The sequence below is a fragment of the Neocloeon triangulifer genome, unplaced genomic scaffold (assembly GCF_031216515.1).
Source record: "Neocloeon triangulifer isolate White Clay Creek 2 clone unplaced genomic scaffold, ASM3121651v1 ptg000014l, whole genome shotgun sequence".
In the NCBI taxonomy this organism is placed as follows: Eukaryota; Metazoa; Arthropoda; class Insecta; order Ephemeroptera; family Baetidae; genus Neocloeon; species Neocloeon triangulifer.
The window spans coordinates 11,823,762-11,845,013 of NW_026775556.1; the positions used below are offsets into that span (position 1 = coordinate 11,823,762).

Below are 21,252 nucleotides of genomic sequence, written 5' to 3' on the forward strand. Positions count from 1 at the left end.
GTTTATTTAAAATATTTGAAAAAGTAATTTGTTTTAAATAGTGATTGCTTTGGCGAACTATTTGAAAAAAAAAATATTGATTTCTGCTGCTTTGAACATTTTTTTCCATTTTACATCAAGTGATATTATTTCCAATATAAATTTTCCCATCACCAAGTTTCACTATTTTGAATAAATTGTGTAAGCAAGTTCCGTTCTCATCTTCTCATCTTCTCTTTTTAGAACCAAACAATGGATTTGTTGGAATAAATTTAGTTTATAATTTTTTTAATCGACCTTACCTGAAAATTGATTAGCAAGACGATAGACGTGTGTGGCCTTTCCGCGATAAAAAATAATTTTGCGTTTGGCAAATTTGCCGGCGCCCCTCCCGTGTAGTTGCTCCGTGCAAGTCCCCACTCGCACTCGGAGGCCGCGCTTGGCGTTCCCCTTGTCGCGAGCAGCTGGCAGAAGGCAGCGTGGTCGCGGTGGAGCGTTTTAGTGCGCTGCCGAGCGCCGCTACTCGAAAGTCAGTCGTCGGCGCCGGTGCTCGGCCACCTGGACCAGCACCACGTGTGTGCGAGCGCGAATAATTTGTGCAGCCAAAAGGAACTCGTCGAGCCATGACTTTTGACCTGCGAGTGGTGCCGCCAAGTGCCCGTTGACATGAGACTCCGCGTCCTCCTCTCTTGGCTTGTCGGTGAGTCCCGTGCATTTTAATTCAATTTCATAACGGTGCGATTGACCGATCGGTTCCGATGCCAACTTTGTTGCTTCGGACGTGTTTGCTTGTAATATGAAGGAACAATTATGAAATACATAAGTTTCACTTTATACAACAATTTTATTGTTACAGCGATTTTGATTTATATTCACAGACTCATTGCACAATTCTTTTATAAAAATTTAATAATTATCTGTAAGTTTGAAGTGGTGTCTGTATCTTATAATGAAGGTCTCCGATCAAACTGAAGGAAGATAAGGTTAGATAAAAAAGCATCATTGACAAATTTTTAATTCATATCGGCTACAATTTCACTTGATGAGTGTTAGGAATTTATTTTGATTACTTACTTATATCGTGATCATGAATGAAAATATCAAATAACTATTAAACTGTGATAAATTTTATTTGATCCATCCGTCAATTTCTGCCGAGTTTGAACAAAGTATTAAAGCATTGAATAATATGTACATACATCTCAGGCTGACAGTTTTTTGGAACAAGTTATATAAACTCTTTAAAATAAATTAAACTGTAATCACTTAAAATAAAGTTAAAAATATATGATATTTTGCAGTAGTTTAAAAATATTTCATTTCGGTTCTTTATTATTTAGCTTTTTCTTTGGTTAAGCTTACTGTATTAGTAGAATATAGAATTGAATATTTGAATAGAAATGAAATTTCAAAATTTATATTTTTTTTTCAATTTCATTTATTTTTTGTAGTAAGCATGCATCAAAGGAAAATTTTGAAGGACAAAAAAACATTACAAAAAATTATGCAACAAAATATATTTTACTTGGCTGAAAATTATAAAAAAAAAAAAAAATAAATAACTTGCAAAAGCTATGCGTGTGGAAATTTTTGCGGATACGCTGCCGAGTTCGTGATGTGAATTTATGTCCGCCAGAGGTGAACAGGGGGTGTCGGATTCTTTCATCGCGCCAAACGCGTGTGCTTATGATTAACGCGGAATGCGCCAAAAATTAAATGACAAAATAAAATGTATTACGTTGCAAAAAAAGGAGCTAGAACGAAAATATTTTGCAAGTGTGGAAAGAGCGCGTTCGTTTTCACTTTTGAAATTACACACGCGCCGCTTTGTGTCAATAAAAAGAGTCGTAGTGAAATAATCATAATAATGACTGGCTGCGAGCGCTCGTCCACTTTTTTTCTGCTCCCATATAGTCTCGATCCGTCTCTCTGCTTATTATCGTTAGTCATATAGTGAGGTATAACAGCGATTAAATATCCGCGGCCGAGACGGTCTGAATCATGCAGCGTCGTGCCTGTCTGCAGATCATTACGCACAATTATCGATAATTACTCAATTACCGCCGCGGGACAGAGCAACGGCGCGTTAGCTTTTTTGGCAATCTCTGCAAAATAATGCCAGCCCGCAGAGCCCCTAGGCTACATTGATTGGAACGCGGTTATGTTCAAAATATATATATATATATATATATTATCCTTTGAGTAATTTTGCAATCATAGTCATTTGATATTTCTTCTGGAAGTTTCCATTTCATGAATTTAAGTTTAAATTCAGATTTTTTTATCATGCTAAAATAAGCAAAATCGGTGTTCTCTTAAGTATTTTAAAATAAATATATGAATTTAAAAAAAAAATTTAAAAATCCTTCAATTTTTCATTTACATAAATAAACAATAATATATAATCGTTATTATATATTTTATTACTTTTCTAGCTTTCCTTCTTTTTTTTTTTAAATGAATAATGAAATAAAAAGCATTTAACGCTAAAAAATATTTTATGTAAAGATTCATTCAATAAGCAAACATCGCCCCAATTTGTTGCAGATCTCGATTAGTTATCCAGAAAGTAACCAGTCATTAGAGTTTCTATACGATTCATCTCCTCTCAAGTCCTGCTGCCGCATAATTAATCAATGCGAATCCGTCTTAACGTCCGTCACAGATATGCTGCTGGGGGTCTACGAACTCTCTGGTCTAGGCGTGGGTTGTGCAGAAAGGAATTTCAGCTCCCAATATGGCATAATTATCTCCATGCCTGCACGACCGTCTCTCGGCTGTCAATCACGGCGTGCATTATTATTGTTGCACTTGCTGCTCGACCGGGTTTAATTAAAGCGGTGCACTAATTGAATCCGGCCGCCAGTCGGAAGAAATGCCTTCATCTGCGCGCACACGAGACGCACAATTGCGTTTGAATGGAATTATTGTGCGGACTAGTTTTGTTATAACAGAATGGATTCACGAGTAAACAATATTGCGCTTAAGCGATTAGTGCGCAGTGAACGCAAATTGAATTTTGAAATTAAAAGGCATGCATTGGTTGGTAATCGAAGGATTTCGCGATGGACTTCAATTGTTATTTCATTTATTGGACACATCACATATGCCAGAGCACACAATTTTTCGGATAATATACAATTTTAGAGGTAAAATCTTGGTTAATAATTGATTCAATATAAAAAATCATTACATTTTTGATAAGGAATTTTTTCAAGTTAAGATAAGGGAAATTTTAACCAATGTTCTATGCATTCAAAATTATACAAATTTAATATAATTGAAAGAAAAGATGCGAATTTTATATTATTCAACGTATTCACTTTTAATAAAGCCAACGCTATATCAAAAAATACATAAAATTGAACATGAAACTTAATTAAACTGCTTGTAAATTGGTTTGAAAATACTGGGCTTGAAACATTAATTTTATTTATTTTTGCATCAGTTCACTTTAGAAAAATTGCATTTAACGGTTTTAAGAGTTTGAACGGCAGAAATAATAAAGTATACATATGTCCAAAATACGACACGTTTTTGCCATAAAAGGCTTTATGTTGCGAAAAATTCTTGTTAAAATAATATTGTAAGTAAACATTTTTTTTGCCCATATTGTGCAATAAAAAGCGATAGTGTTTTATCACTTATCTGGATGTGCTGTGTCAAAGTCTTTTTGATACAAAAGCCGCGAAGATAACAGAGGATGATGTGGTCCGTGTGCGACACAAATAAAAAGCATCTCGCAAGTTGGACTAAAGAGGCTGCTTTCTTGAGCTGCACTTTGATAATGCGGTCACGCGGCGGCTTTTCCCGCATGCAAAATGCACAATGGCCCGTGCATTTGTTGTCTGCTGCAGTCCAGACAGACGCACACACAATATTCTTGAAAGCATTTCGTCCTGACGCCATTACTTTGAAGATCTCGTTCCTTGCAAATTATATTCTTAGCTCATTTCAGCTTTGCGCATTAGGGTCACTGCAAGAGAGTTCATAACTATAACTTAAAATTTATGAAGTTGGATATTTTGTGCTCACTTAAACTATTAATTAAAAAATATTTGTTAATGAGAAGATTTATTCTAAAGATTTTTGTTAATTTTTAAATAGCGTACATTAATTTTTTTTATTAATTTTATATTGTGGTTTATTTTTGTTAAAAAAGATACGATTACCCCTTCTATTTTTTTAATAATGCTGGGTGCTTATTAAATCATAAAATATTATCAAAATAACATATATAAAATTATAAGCTATCAAGCAATTAACTTAATTGCACTCTCATTATTAAAACTGAGTTAATGACAAAGGACATGATGCCCCATTGAAGTTGTGCCATAAGCGCGAAAGTGAGTATAAAATGTTGATAGTTTTATTAAACTGATAAAGAATTATTAATTAATTAATTTTGCTAAATATAATTGATTGCTGGTCATATAAAATAATTGTTTTCTCTGCATATGTATTTTACTTCATAAATTTTAGATGAAAAATTTATTTTCCATTCCTTATAAGAACGTTCAATTTAAACTATAAGCTATTAATGACTGCGGCATGTCGTTCCACATTTTGAAACAATTAGTCATGTCGCGCAATGCTCCAGTTTTTCAGATGAGGATAAGTGGCGTCTCTTTAATTAACACCCAGACCGCAATCATTTCGCGGTGATGGATTGGCCACGGCAATTAGCAAGAGAATCACGCGCCGACATAATCAGAGGTGTTTTTTTTGCTCCTGCTAATTTGCAAACGTTTTGAATTTCGCAGGTAATTCCCCGGCGTCTATTGACCTTTTCCTGCTCTCATTGAAATGCAAATGCAACGGCGGCTGCGAATTTAGCATGCAAAGTGGCAGAAGCGGCGGCTTGTTTAATTTCGCCAAATGAAATTCCGCAGCCGCTCTCCGCAAAATGTCGCATTTCGTTCGTACCCGGCCTTGCTTCTCGCCCTATTGTGATTTTGCGCCAGGGAGAATCGATAGCCGAGGGCTTTTCCAAAATTATTTTGCTCCTTTTGTGCGTATGGCAAAAATTATCCCGACTCGAACGACGCAGTTCTGAATGGGATAAAGAAGATAGGTCGAAATTGCGTTTGGCGAAAGCGAAGCCGAGATTCCCTGAGTGGCATTTTTCGCCTGGCGCAATTGTAGTTTTTGATGGCATGCTCGTAGCTTTCGCTTTCGTGCCAAAATGAATCACATCTTTCGTCCATCCAGTTGGCGCGGTGCAAAATTAAAGAATTCCTTGGTCGCGGATCGACCTGTCTATAAATGCCGCCAAATGGACATTTGATTATCAATATTGCCCGGTGAAATGGTCATTTTATTGCCGCGTGCACTTAAACCAGACCATGAAATTTAACGATTGCGTTGAGTAATCAATTAGTCCGGTTCATAAATCTACAGTAATTGTTGACAAGAATGCTCTACGCAAATCAAGCATCTGTTCAGCACAAATATGGCACTGTATAGACATTATGAGTTTTTTTTATGATGGCTTTCTCCGTTAATTTTTTTTTTTTCATTTAATGTGTCCACCATGCCTTCCTTGGTGATTTCAATGAACTGAATTTTTGATTATATATTAAATTCATTAAATATTAAATTCACTACAAAAATTGTAACAAACTAACTAAGTAAGCAGTATTCAATCAGAATTTAGAATATTAGTTTAACATACATGTATATTTTGATTAATTATTTGTCTCAACATTAACTAAATCTTTTTTGTATTTTTTTTTTTATAAATTTTTTGTGATTTTATATTATTTATTAATATCTGATTTCAATTTAGTTTTTTTTGTTAATTTTGCTGCTTTTAAGTGAAAAATATTTTGTTGTTAAGTATAACAGTAAAGTAATTTTAGAGTATAAATCTGTAGTGACTTTACAATTCTCATTAATGGTGACAAAGTAAGTTAATATCTTGGTCAAGTAAGATTTTCATTAATTTGAAAAGAGATTGAATTAAGAATTTAAAATCAATTCCAAGCTTAAAATAATAGATAATATCCAATACAAAAAAGTTTGAATGAGTTCAGATCTTATTCAAATCATATTAAAAATAATAATTGTTGATTTTTGGGGAAACCCATTATAATATCTTTTCCTCATAAACTCTGCATTTTTTTTTTCAATGTTCATTTTTATTTAAAGCGCATTAAAGAATTAAATAAAATCCCCACAGTAGTGGCGATAGAAGGAAAACGAAGACTTTATCTAGATCGCGTGTTGTTATACCATTGAAGATAGAGACGCCTGTGTCTGCGCTCGTGATGACGAAACCCACACACACCTACAAATCTCTCGAGGTGAGTGACAATGCGGGCTGCGCCGCCCCAAATAGAGGCAAATGAATGTCTTCACTAACCCGTCACCTCGCGCCTCGCCATTAATCTTGCGCTCAAAACAAACAAATTAATGCGTCCGCATTTTGTGGGACGACGGATTGAATCGCAAAAACGAGACTAAGTGAGCCTCTATCGCAACATAAATTTGTCCGCACCACCGCCGTGCGCGCCTGTCACCCGTCAAACCTCTTTTATCTCTCGCTTCCTTTCACACCTGCGATGTTACGAGCGATCCAAATAATCTGTAATGTGCGGTAAGCGGATTACTCCCAAGTATTTCAAAGGACCTCCACATTTGAAGCCGATTTATCTTTTGGATTGTTTTCAAGCAGAGGCGTCAAATTGAAAAGTCGATTATTTAATTTTTTATCAAGAAAGGAACAATAATTTCCTGAAATTCTAATTTACAAAAATTTCCTTTTGATATTTAATTTTTTAAGATTTGCCTGGCTTTTAAAATCCAGCATTGTATTTTTTAATTATTTTGTGACACCAAAATGACACAAATCCTGTTGATTTTTGCCACATGAATAAGCACAGGTGGGGAGAAGCGGTAGTGCTAATTAAATTAAGCTGGACCGGCAAGTGCGTCACTACGAGTTTTGCGTCAAATTACTCTCTAGTTACATTCTGCTATGCTATGTGGTGGGTTGATTTAAGTTAATTAGCTAAATACTCTCGCGAATACCAAATGGCGATAGACCAAAAATTCAACCGACAATTTGGCGCGATCCCTCCGCAAGTTTTTTTATGTAAATTGTTTTAAATTGTTTGTATTTAGAAAGTTGTCAAGAATTTAAAAAGAAATAAATCAAGGAAGAATATGTCCAAGAAAATTTTTTGTAAAAAAAACCATTGCTTGTAAAATTTCCTTGTTGCCAGCTCCGCAAAATAGTGCCAATCAAAAAGTGGTGGAGATAAATCAACGTGTTATCTTTTGATAAAGTTTTTTGTTGTTCCAAACTGCATGAGCCATTTACCAAAGTGTCTGTCAGCCCCACACGCGAAATCAGCTCCGCTTTTTTGTGTCTGTCCTCTTCTCAGCAATTCGCGAAAAGCACTTTGCCAGTTTCCACTCCTTCTGCAAAACTCGTCGCTCGCTCGCTCGCTCGCCCGTCCGCCGATTCATTTTTTCTGGCCAAAATATTGTGTATTAACAAAGTGACGGCGGCGGCGAGAAAACGCTTTTCGCGCAGCGACTCAATCTCGCGGCGTAAATACGCATAAAACATTCGCACGAGAGATAGGAGTGGACGGAATGTGACACTTTTATTGTCACTCTCTGGCCGCGTGCTGAATAAAATATTGTCTTTAGTATAGCCGTGCCGCTGCCCTGGAAATATGATTATTGCCGTTGCCAACGTTGTGGAGCTCTCGAAACGCAAGAAGAAAGGCGGCGGTAAATTTGCTTGCCATTGCTTGTTGACGATCTGATCGTAATTTATTAACGGATTAATATAAATAACGATTATTTACTTACAGCCGAGTCACACCATTTAAAATTTAGCATTTTATTATTTTCTTATAAGAATTTCAGATTTCATAACAATTATTGTACATAAAATGATATTTGTAATGTTGTGAGAATAAATTTATTAAATTTCTATGTAAAACAAATAGTGGGATAAAAAGTTAACTATTTAACGGTTTTTTTTATTTTATTTTCTTTGCAAAATTCCAGTACACGCAACGTTTGAAACTTGAAAGCATATACATAGGTACAGAAATCAACGCTTCAATTTTTCTTTCTTGAACGTTAAAAACCGGTTCTTCATTAAGTGTACATTAAGCTATAAATCTTGCAACTAAATCTGCATGTCACATTTTTTTAATCATTGCTAGAAGCAAAAACGAAAAATAACTTTTAATTGAAAAAAAAGTGGTTTTGTACCTTCTTTCCCTCAGCCATACACGCCTGTTTCATACAAGGAAAAAAATGCTAGAAAAAACTACATAAAAATTCATTGAGTGGATTAAGGTTCCGTAAATTCAGCACTGGACACTGCGGTTGATTTCTTCTCACACTCGGCTGGGGACCCTTTCTGGCTTGCTTGTGCTAGCAACAAATAAAACCACACTTTACGGGTAAAGCAAATCTGGCTTCCATTACAGCGCGTATATTCCTTTTATGACGTCTTAAATCTGCTTTACGGTCGAAATCTCAGTAAGGCGCTAGCGCTGATTTATTTTGGTTCACGCTGTTTCGGCTCATAAATTTGGCGATCAGACAGCGCCCGAAAAATTTGTCTACCAAAAAGGATCTGGTTTGAGTCACTTTAACACCTGAATGCGCTAAATTTCACGCTGTCTCATATTATGAATGGGCGTGTTGCGTGCGCACAAACAAGTAATTACAAAAGTAAACCTAAAAGAAAATAAACTTAAAATCAAATGAATGAGAAATAAATTTCATTGGTGTAAATACAATAAAATATATACTTTTTATTTTTATTGTAAGTATCTGAATTTTTGCTTTGCTACTGCAATTATTTAGATTTTAATTTATTATTTATATTACTTTCTTTCGGAGCATGCAGGTGCGTTTTACCTGCAGGAAAAGCTAACTTGTTTCACGGTGTGACTCGTAGGTCACTTTAAATTGATTAGATATCACTGTGGCCTCGCGGTAAAAGTCAGAAGGAAACAACCGTTTTCACTACTGCGTGCTACTGCGTTTCAAATTCTAGATGTTTCACTTCTCCTCTGAAACTGACAAATGCACCTTTTAAATTGATCCAGAATAATTCTGGACTAACTCATCAATTAACACCCATTTCGTGGCGCCAAAGGTTTATAATTGGTAGCTTAAATCTGCGTGACGCAAAATTAGATAGCCATAAATACAAAATACTTTCCAGAGCGACTTGCCAGAAATGCGCCGCACAAACACACTTAAATTTATTTAATTTAATCGATGACAACCGCAAATTTCTTTAGTTTTCATTTCTTCGTTGCGTCAGATGACTTTCGAGAATATATTTCGCGGCGAAATGAAAGCGCGTGTCGGCGAAGGAACACATTGTGCCGGGCTAAAACACCTGCAGCACCTCGCACGTTCTGCAAACTTTGAATGGATATACTGCTGCCTTTTTGCATTATATACGTTCGTAGGGGAGGCAAACATCTGCGAAACGTTGCAAATTTTATCAGTCGCTCCGTCGTTGTTGACGCCCTCTGAGGTCATCGCCGGTCAACTGGAGCAGTCACTTTTTGCTATAACGCGCATGGGTCGGACTAATTATGAACTTGGTGATAACGTTTTTAGCAAAAAATGCTCATCAGCTGTTTTTATGTAACAGTAACTATTGCTCGAGGGTGATGGCCAAAGTTAATTAGCACCGCAGCCAGCTTTATGAATTTGTAAAGAGAGCTCAATTTAATTGGTTTTGTTTTAAATATGTACATCAAAAATAACTTGCAGTAAAGCCATATTACATGTAAAATAAAAATTTTATTAAAAAATATTATTTTTTGCTAAAATATTTTTTATTTTTGCAAATAGTTTTTATTTTATTTATTTACTCTCTCAATATCTATTCCTGAAAAAAATACAGCTTATTATTTTTCTTAGGCGATTTAACCTTTATTTACGAAAAAATTAAAAATAAAATTTGTATTAAAGCACAGCTAAAAATTTGGTTTCTGTGCAATTTTTAGTTAAAACGGACTTTGACTGTTTCTCTAATTAACATTAATTTAAGCTTTTGAATATTTAAATCCTCACTCGTATGAATGAAAATTATTAAGTTGATTCTCCATCGCAGAGCTAATTTTTCCTCTTAAATATTTTCGTATGTTAAAAGATGCATCGTCTGATTAAAAATGTCAAGTGTCACTTTAAAACGCACTTAATTATTTGGGTCGCTCAAAAATCTGTTTGTCAGTTAACATTAAGAAGATAATTATTTTAAAGAGGTTGTCGTTAAAACGTTGATAATGAGTCGTACTTTAAGCAAAGCAGCTCAAGTTTAATTTCAATGATAATAAAATAATTTTATTTCTTTGAATTGCAATATACAAAAAACTTATCATGATAAGCCGATTCTGAAGTTTCTAAATATTACTTAATTTTTTCTGAGGCTTTAAATTAGCGTTGAGACCTTTTTCCCTTAAAAATTTAATGCCTATTTTAATGTTAATCAAACGAGAAACGGGTTCTTCTCTGCCAAAAATTCTTAATGTGCCAGCTGTTTTTCCCATAGAGCCGCTCTATTATTCACAGGATTAAGTTCTTGTGGTCGGTCGGCGCAAGAAAAACGTGCCGGATTGCAGCGTTTGCGGCGAGCGAGAGAGGGTCTTTCTTTCCCTTCACTTCTGCGGCTCCTGCAGTTTCGGCTCCATTAGCGCCTCCAGCAGCTTCGCCACTGCATTTTTCTTTGCACCCTATCGCATAAAATGCACCCTCGTCATCGATTCTTTCACCCTCGCCCGTCATCTCACATATCATAATTCCCAATATGTTCTCTGACGGGCCGTTGGCAAATACCATTCACCTGATGGATGCTTTGGCCAGTTTGGCCTTTCTAAAAAATCTAGAATGTTATGCAATTATAACTAAAAATAGTATTTATTTGTAGAAAAAATTGTTTTTGATAACATAATTTTTCCAATATGTCAGTTACTTAATAAATTTTTAATTAAATCATTATTACGTATTTTTTAATATTATGCTTTGGGCAAAAGTTAAATTTAATATTTATGTTCTTTTTAGATATTTATTGACACTGCGAGAAAATTGAAATAATATGTACTAGAACTTCTGCGAAATTTAAAATACAAGTTAAATCTGCCTGCAGTGAATCTTGAGTCCTGAAAAAATAATATGCATTACACTTATCCATTGAATTAATTAAATTAGAAAAGTTATGAAAACAAGCTTGCTGTTGTTTGCAAAACATTGCGGCGCATAAATTGATACGACGCATTTATGTAATGTGTGATGTTAAGAGGTGCGAGATTACAAGAGTGAAAGCACATTCATCACGCATGAAAAAGCAATAGAGACAGATCAAGAGAGTCACCAACTAGATGAGAGAATTAGCAAACTTTGCTAATTAATAAACTATCGACCTCGGGCTTCCTAATTAGCAGCGTGTTTGCATTCCACTTGTTTATTTGAGCCGTGATAATGGCCTAGTTCGATCTTAATTAGCATCATCACCTGATGCGTCCAACGCGCGATTTGCAGCCATCGTATTTGCACAGCTGATTAGCGTCCTTCGTTTGCCGTGTGGGTTCGTTTACCCTATCTATAGGAACGTGTTGTTGTCGTTATTTGCAAACGCCGTTTTGCAGCGTGAAAGTGATCATCCCTAATTTGCATGTCACTGCTGCACTTCCTGCCGCGTTAATTTACTGAGTGCAGCTTGTGGACTGTTTATTTCTGGGCTTACTCTTGGCACTTTACCTCCTGATAATTACGTGAAATAATTAATCATATAATTTGCTTGAAAGCTCTCATGTCTCACATCAATTTTATAGGAATGACATTCATGGGATTTAGAAGTTGTATTTTATGGATGTCGCTAACCCAAGGAAAATATAGCGGTTATTTTTTCTTATTATGAATCATGCAAAAAATGTGAGGTGAAAATAAAATTAATATTTTACTGGTTTTGACAGCGATTTAAAAAGTGATTTAAAAAATTTGTTTTATTGAAACTAGGCGAACTTATTTGGGATTTTCCTTCGAAATATATTAATGTGGGTAAAAACAATTGTTATGATTTGACAAAAAACAGATGCCAAATCGTTTAAATCTGACTGACCACGTCAAATGCAGGTCAATTAAAAAAGTAAATTTTTCAGTTTTTTCCTTTGCTAAATCTGGTTTTTCTAATTTATTTAGTTTCAAACTTCGTGTTGGGCATTATTTAATTTATTCCTACCAAGTATAAGGCAAAAAATATTTTTAGCTTAATGTCACGTACGTTGTCAGTAATGTGAACCTGGCACTCACAATGAAACTATTCATCATCAATATCTGACTATTAAAATCTAAAAAATATATTAATTAGTTTCGAAATTAGTTCAAGTTTGCACATTAATAAAATTTGATTGATGATGTGCATCGCAGACGTTTGTTATTGCACTGTGACTTCTCAGTTTAACGCCACAATCCGCCCCTGCCTGCGTGCATTAGTCGCAACATACGGTGTATGTTCAAGTGCACTGAAAGCGAGAGCTAATGAGTATGTCATCAGGCGAGAGTCGTTTTGCTCGAGTAAAGTCTTGGTCCAGAGAGCTTTGGCTCCGATTCAGTCAGCTGATGGTTTCATGCGACTCCCACGTTGACGCCGCTCGATTTACGTTAAAATAAGAGACTCGCTTTTGCGCCTAACCTTGCGCTTAACGATCTCAAGATGAGACGCCGATTATTTTCGTGCGACCGAGACTTTGTTGTTATTGCGAATGTGGTTCCGGCGCGCGGCCACTTTTCGCAACACCTGGGTCAACAAACTGAGTAACAAAAGTGAATGTCGAACAAATTTTTTTAGTAATAATTGTTATTAATTTCTCACCATTGGAGAGACAAGAAATGTTGGTAATTTTTCAATAACCTTCTAGTTCAACGGAGAAATTACTTTTTATCCTTGTTGCTGCAAATCTCAATCAAATTGCAATTTCCCCTCTTGTGTGGGAAAGTGATAATAAATATGTTTCTAAAGAGAGCGCGATGAAAAGTGAGCTGCCGAGCGGGTCGAGATGCAATTCACACCCAAGCCGCTCTAACCTTGAGCCAACACATTAACAGCAGCAAAAGTGACATGAAATCCAATTACACGGCCGAGCATTGAGGTTTATTAATTCGCCGCGAGTCATAAATCACTCGTGACAAGACGTCAATTTGATGAGCAGCAAATTGATCAACCGTGCACAAGCGTATCGGGTCCGCATCTCCATTCACAAACTTGCACTACGTAATACATGTTTGATATTCATCATGCACCGTTTCACATGTCTAGTGTGAAGCGCCACCACATACTCCATCAAAACGAAAGTACCGCACGTACCGCACGCGTCGTGCGATGCAATTTCCAATTTATCACATTTCTGTTTCTCTGCAGAAGCGACCAGAAGGAAAATTCAATTCACTCGACCTCTGATAAAACCTCTAAATTAATTTTTCATATCTGATTGAAAGCGTTGAAAGGAGGGTAAAAAAATGACTTTATCGACGACCTGTTCAATGTTCAAAGTTGCATCCACAACATTTCAATCATCGCAATATATGAAGAATTTATTTTGAAAAGTAGCTCTTGCATGGTGGTTTTTTTTATGTGTTATTATGTTCCTCTTTTATTTGTTTTATACCCTCTGCAGGAGTCTGTGAAATATGTTTACGAAAAAAAATTTGATCAAAGAAAAAAATCGTAAATATTCCATTTTTTAGATTGACTTCGACCGAAGGTGTAACAAATAATATTAAAAATTTTAAATAGTTAAATCAGATTTTTCTTTAAAATATTTTGCATTTCAAGAAGCGATTCTGTAGTTTGGGGTCATGAAATTTCTTCCTTTTAAAAATATAGACAAAAAACCATCACAAAGAAAAAAATTTCTTTTCCAATAAATTAGCCGTTGGTTGTAATTTTTCAACAATGTTTTCAAGTGAGCAATTATATAATGAAAATATTCTTTCTGTGCAGCTATGGTGAGTGCAGTACACGTGATGCAAGGAGCAGATGCCGGCCATGGAAAGGACAAGCAGATTTTCACCTTGGGTTACATCACCGGTTCTCGCAGACGTCCCTGGGACAAGGAGTATCCCCGCCCGGGGCTCCAGATTTCAGGCGCCATCAGCCTCGCTTTGGCAGAACTCAACGCTTCTCCTACACAAGGTAGATGCAGAAATGTTAGAAATTAGATAATTATTTCATTCAGTATTATTGAAAATGGATATTAAAAATGAATACTGAATGGCGAAAAAATACTGATTTTTTTGTTTCCCTTTGTTGCAATTGATAATAAAATATAAATTTTAATAAATTAATGCACATTGCTCAAATCTGTGAAATACGGGCTTCAAAATTTAATTGCAAATGATTTATTATCTTCTGTTGATCTGATTTTTTTTTAAATATCAGCACTTATTTATCTAATAATCACCTTTATTAGATTGAGATTCCTAAAATAATTTTATTTACATTATTGAAAAGTAAATTTTAATTTATATCTGATTGATTTAACAAAAGTAAAATGTCTTGCTAAATGAAACTAGCTGTATTTTCCTTTGCTGGATTAATTCTGCAAAGTGTCAAAGAACCCGGTACAAATAAAATCAACTGCCTTCAAGATTTCCAAACAAATAAGTTCACACATAATATCGACATCCAAACCGTCTATGTTGTAGTTCAGTAGTTGGATTTAGTTTATTTGTCTTGTCAGTTCACAGTTCATTTTCAAGAGCATTAAAATCCGCCAACGATAAACATGCGCGAAGCAAACATTTCTAGAACAATAAAACGTCTATCCGCTTGCAAATTCACAATGTTTTACGGCCCAAGAGAGGCATTGGCCCCGCACTGTAAAAAAGTAAAATAGCTATAAAGAAGAGCATTGTGTGAATGACGGCGAAACAATCAGTTCGCTGCGTAGAATTCCGACCCTTTCCTCAGTGACACTTCTTATATTTTCCTCCGTCAGAAAAAAAAGAGCAGAAACTCTCAGACGATGACTGCCTCGCGCGCGTCCATCAACGCGAGATCCGACAAATTTCGCAACACTGCTGAAAGTAATTGCATCCCGCCGGATCAAACAATTCCCTTTTTTGCCCCTTTTGTTCGCAGACAGTTGATAAAATTGGTCCCGACGAGTGAGGAAGTGAACTGCACTTGACGCTGAAAAGTTTCCTTGCTGAAAAGTGCAACTACGTCTACTTCCCAATAGACAAGATGTGTAGTTGCGCAACTTCCGATTCTAAACCTGCCTTATCTGTAATTTGAAGTGCACTCTCCTCGCGCTCTTAATATTAAATCCGAGCGCAGCTTTATTGCGAAACTCTTTTAATTCTGCGCGCCGCGCGAACGGGTGGCCTTTCCTGTTAGAGGTTATGCAACTCGCTGCACCAGATGTTTTGAATTTATGGCTCGTGATGCATTAAGCGGGTAGTGCGTTCAACCACCTCCGCACATAAATCTTCTATTACATGCGTTTAGAGCAACTTACTTAGAATTAATATTCTAAAGCACTTTGTTAACAAAAATTGGAATGCAGTGATTGTAAAAATTTCCAAATAACTGCAGAGAAAAAAAATTTGCAATAATTTAAAAATTTTGATTTATGAATTCTGCAATATGCAACAGATACATATGTATAATGTTATCTATTAGATTATAGAATATTTAACTTTAAATAAATTAATTGGGTATAAATAATTCATGAAGTAAAATAAAATACTTGATAATTAATTGGCATTTGTTAATATTTTATTAATTAAAGTAATTTGTTTGTAGATATATATTTATACCTAAATCATAGCTTTCAAAAACTGTTTCATAATTTCCTATTGCATTTAAGAAATAATTATAATATGAGCCTGCACATTGCCACAACATTCCGTTTATATAAATTATAATTGAGAGCTGAGAGATAACTTTGCATTACCTATGCAAACTTAAATTGGAAGAAATAAAATATTTAGAGTGATTTAAAACTCAAAATTATATTCTTCTCTCCTAAACATAATTTGAATTTCTTACATTTGCCTAAAATATTATAAACTATATTATGTTCTTCAATTTAATTTTTACTAAACAGGACTGTGTTCTAACTTTCCAGGTGTGGATCAGGGCGGTTTGTTGGCCAGACGGGGTATCCATCTGCAGCTTAGAGTGGCCGAGACGTACGGCGAGGAGCAGACAAGCATCCTGCGGACAGCAGCCCTCTGGTCGCAGAACGTGACCGCCTTCATCGGCCCCCAGGAAAGCTGCTTGCACGAGGCCAGGATGGCGGCCGCTTTCAACCTGCCCATGATTTCTTACGTGAGTTTTGTTTTCCAAGTCTCTTGAATGCGGTGCGACGCATACTTTCTTCCTTCTTTTGACGCCGCGCTGCTTTACGAGGTCGCTTAGCAAAACTTAGAAAACTTTTTTCCTCGCGTTTTTTATTGACATGTGGTGTTTTATTTCTTTCCAACCAAACTTTTGAAGGAGATATTGTGTGCTGCGAAAATGTTAAAGAAGTAAAACAGATAACTCAGAACTTTTGAAATTTTAGATTACTTTGATATCCACACTATTTTTATTTCATACAAAAAAAATTTGTATCAAGTTGACAAAAATTAAGATATATTTTAACATATATTTATAAAAATAGATTTTTTTAATTAAATTGTAAAATTATTATATTATTCACCTTTTTCTCCGGGGGATAAACCATAAACAACTTTTCAGACATATTATGAAGTTTTTGAACAGTAAGCCAAAATCTACAATAACAGACCTCCTATACACTTTTGGCAAAAGGCCACTGAACAGAGGGAAGGAAAGTGTTTGCATGAGAGCATAGTCAAAATGGAAAAGATAAGATTTAAATTACACTTCAGTGGAAATGGTAAAACACTAGTTTTTTTGCTGGAATTTGCTCCCGTCTTAATACACCCCCGATAGCTTGGCCTGCTCTACTTTTGCTCTCTTTATTCCTCCCAGCAAAGAGACCGTTTTAAAGAGCGGGTTAAAAATAGTAATGGTCACTTTTGTTTATCAGTACTGTACGGACCATCAGACGTCGGATAAGCGGCTGTTCGCCACTTTCGCGCGCACCCGGCCGCCCGACACCCACATCTCCAAGTCGGTAGTCGCCGTGCTGAAGGCCTTCAATTGGACCACGGTGAGTTATTTGTTGCACTCAATCTATCTATTGGACGAAAGCACGCGCGGTTCAATTACTATCGCCGCTGACTAATCAAGATATTTCGCTTGGTCTCAGAGAATGACGCGTGATTTTTTTTCGGAGGTGGCGAAATTGCTTTGCTTTAAACAGACATCGTCTGCGTTATGTGCTGCGTTTACTTTATAAAAATAGTCGCTGTAGCGTTTTTAATGAAAACTTAGCTATGCATGAAAAAAATTAAATTTACGTGAGCATGAATTAAATTTTTATTATTGAATTATAAGTAAAAAATTTTAAAATAATATTATATACGGTTTAATTATAATTGTTTTTAAAATATTTATCATTGAAGTAAAGTTTTTTAATTGAATTTTTAAAACAATAAAATTTATTTTTAAATATTGACAAAACGATGATTCTTATTATTTTCAAGGAAAATTTTCACGATGGTTAGGCTTGTGGCTTGTTATAGAAGGTAATTTTTAGAATATTATTCTAAAAATATTTAGAGTTATAAACTTATTTTGATTATCATGTTTATTTATTTATTTATTTTTTATTTTGAAAATTTAAAAGCAGAAGCTGAGGGAACCTTTCGGTCAGACTGTGACTCGCAGTTATCGATTTTTTTTATATGGGAAAGTAGGGTTTGGGTTGAGGCAGGGTTAATCAAGGGCGGAGTTGCTTTCTGCCTTGATGATGGTCCATTCATTCAAAAGATAACGCAATTTGGAATCTTTCCTTGGCTTCTCACTTAAAATCAGATTTCCTCTCAAGGCGAAAATGGACCCACCTCCAACAACACCGGGATTTAGTATTTTTTTTTCTCCATGAGCTGCTATGTTTACATGAAATTGAATTTTTATAGGAACATTGAGTAATTTTCTCTGATAAATTCAAACGAGTTCTCTGCATAAATACAACATAAAAAGTAAAGTGGAGAGCGAGTTTTTTTGCTCAGCTGTCGGCACCACCAAAGATGCAAAGGCGAAAATTGATTGAAAAACTTTGCTCGGCCACCCACAGATCAAAACCAGTTGTTCTCCAAAAAGCAAAACGCAATTGGCCGCCACGCGATTCATCATCAAACTCGCCCCACCAACGTCATTGTGAATTATATTTCGCATCTCATTCACCGTGACGCGCGCTCATTAATTAATCCGGTTGAGATGGGCGGCGAAGATTAAAGGGATTTATCCAGCGTATATTATTGAAGAGCGCGGTTGGTTTAACGTGATCGAGAGATGAATGAGGCGCTTAAATTCGCTGCGGTTGCGCGTGGGCGGCTTTTGAACTGGCAGATTAGATTAGATTCCACTTTCGCTTAATAAATTGCTTTCCCATTCATAAATTTGATATAGAGAGAAATTTAACCTCCCTGGGAAAGAAATAGAAAATTGGAAAAACATTCATCGGAAAAGAAGATTTAAAGCAAACAATAAGTTTGAAAAATAAAATAAATATAAGTAATGAGGCAATTCTAATTCTTTTTGGTATTAATGGTATTGCCTTAAGAATAACTTTGTCTCTTGTTTAAATGTAGGGTCTTAAATCTTAATTCATTAATTCCATGAAATAACATCTTTTGCTTTTCAAGGTGAGCGTCCTGCATTTAGCGACTGATGACACTCAGTTCAGCAGAATTGCTGACACTTTAGAAGCAGAATTTAGAATGGCGGCCATCAAAGTTTCATCTAGACTGAGCTGGAACACCCCCTACCACCACGGGTACTCCGACAACCCGTTTCATCAGATGGTTTTGGACACGTATAAAGACGCGAGAAGTGAGTATAATTTTTCTTTCTTAAATCGTAAAAATAGCTGAATTAAAATTCCATAAATTTTCACGTGGAAAAGGTAAATGTATTGCGTAGACGATGTGTTTGTGTAAAATAAGAGCCTGCTCAATTAAGCGAGCAGAGACATATCGCGATTTAAGTGAGTAATGTGCAGAAAATGTAGTGGTGCCAAGAAAGTTAAGTACTTGCAGCGACAATCGCAAAAACTCTTTTAATTGGTCCATTTATTAACCCCTTCTCTTGCCCGCCCGGGAGGAGCCGCGCAAACTTGGTCGTTGACCTTTCAGCCAAAATAGAATCAACAAACACCGCTCTTGTTCATTTGGCAGCGCGGACGTGTCAACAAGTTAAAGTTTTTCCACCCGTCGTCTCTCGGGCTAACTCAGTTTCACTTTCAAAAGGGCGATGTTTTGCACCCCGCGCCGATTTGTAATTCGCACTAACGGGTGAAAGTAAGTGTGGCGGCCGCGAAAAGCACCGTCGTCTGCGCAAAACAACGCCGCTGAGAACATTATACAAGGTGGTTTGGGTTATATTTAAAGGCCTGCCGTTCCGTCTTGGCACCCAGGCCATAACTCGCAGCCCTAATGTCTCTGGGAGATGCTCACGGCCTCTCTCTCACGCGCGAAAAATATAATGCAGACACCATAGCGAAACTTCTTCTCGCGCAACTTTTTGCGGTTTGAATTTGAATGGGGAGCTCGTTGGAGCGACTTCCAGCCGTGCGCTTGAAGGATGTGTTTATGCGCTCGGAAGGGTGTTCCGAATTAGCATCGCCAAGTGAAATGCCAAAGTGCCACTCACGAGCTTGGAAATGACATTTTGTAGATCTGAATGGGATGCGACTGTGGCCTCTGATTTATTTCTTTTACGTCCATCACCCACACACTCAAATGCTAAATCCAATCAGCTCATCATTTGTCGCACTTCTTGCCTTAAAAACATGTAATGTACAAAATAGATTTATTTATAACAAAATTCTTAAGATATATTTAAATAAATATATTTTGTGATGGGAATTTAATTTAACTTTATAGTTTTTTTTTTATTATAATTGTATAACAAAAATTTTTATTTTAACAGAATTTTTAAACGACCCCGAAACGAATAGTTCACAAAACATCAAATTGCTACTATGGAATGTAGAAGGGTTTAAAAGTGTTTATAGCAACTTTGGTGAAACTGAATTTAAAAATTATGACATTCTCATATTAACTGAAACTTTTTTACTAGAACCATTTTCGATTCCGGGGTTTTATAGCAAACATATTCTAGCCGAAAAATCTGCGCGTGGCAGACCAAAGGGAGGTCTCGCAATTTACTACAAAGGCAAAGTTGGGGAAATCATAAATTGCAAACTATTAAAAAATTTCATAATTTTGAACTTTGAACATCTCTCCATTGTTGGTTCTTATTTGCATCCAAAGTTAAATTCGGATGATGTTTGGGAGCAACTCTTGAAAACTCTCCCAGAAATTAGAAATATTGAAAAGGTTGTATTCGCTGGAGATTTTAACTGTAGAATTGAAATTTCAACCAACTTAAAAGGCAAGAGCTTTCTAGACTTTGCTGAAATGAATGACCTTACTCTTGCAAACAGCCTCCCTCTTCAGAGAACCTACTTAGCTGGAAAAGGAGGCAGCACTATTGATCTAATTCTTTTGGGCCCAGAAATCAAACTAAACAATTTTAATTTAAACAATGACCCCCATTTAACTAAACATTGCTTGGTCTCCATAAATTTTGAGATGCCTAATTCAAATGCTAATCCATATGAACCAGGGCTAGGTCGCCCCAGGGTAGATGATCTTAAACTTAAGTACTTGATTGAATGTAAATATACTGATATTCTAAGAAATGATATTGAAATGGAAAACATAGAAAATTTCTACAAAAATGTACTTGCACTTGTTGAAGAGTCAAAAATCACTCCTCAAAATTTCCAAAGGAAAAGCGCGCCCTGGTTTGATTACCAATGCTACTGTTTCAAACAAGATCTCAACTTTTTAAGAACCTTTATTAACTCTTTTCCAGCGGTAAAAGGTTTTGAAGACGATAAAAACGAAGTGATGGAAATATACTCAACTGGAAAAAAGGAATATGTAAAACTTTGTAAAATTAAGAAAAGGGAATACGTTGACAAATTAGACAATAAAATATTAGAGGAAGCAGAAAAAAGATGTTACAAACTTCTGCAACTTAACAATAATTCAACCTGGAAAGAAAATAATATACCAATGAAAACATGGGAGCAAACTTTGGATAATCTTCTGAATGAAAGTAAACTTAAGCCTGGC

The 21,252-nt window shown here is 35.7% G+C and overlaps 1 protein-coding gene across 2 annotated transcripts in view; it reads left to right on the plus strand.

The window, feature by feature from the left end:
- The first annotated feature begins 456 nt into the window (after positions 1 to 456).
- The window catches only part of LOC132200137 (guanylate cyclase 32E-like), a 38,069-nt gene continuing 17,273 nt past the window's right edge, over positions 457 to 21,252 (plus strand). For both annotated transcript variants that reach the window (XM_059625369.1, XM_059625370.1), the window contains exons 1-5: positions 457 to 679; positions 13,973 to 14,164; positions 16,104 to 16,306; positions 17,031 to 17,153; positions 18,754 to 18,940. In XM_059625369.1, coding sequence (XP_059481352.1) covers positions 646 to 679; positions 13,973 to 14,164; positions 16,104 to 16,306; positions 17,031 to 17,153; positions 18,754 to 18,940 — 739 coding nt within the window. In that variant the 5' untranslated portion in view covers positions 457 to 645. The remainder of the gene's footprint in view (positions 680 to 13,972; positions 14,165 to 16,103; positions 16,307 to 17,030; positions 17,154 to 18,753; positions 18,941 to 21,252) is intronic.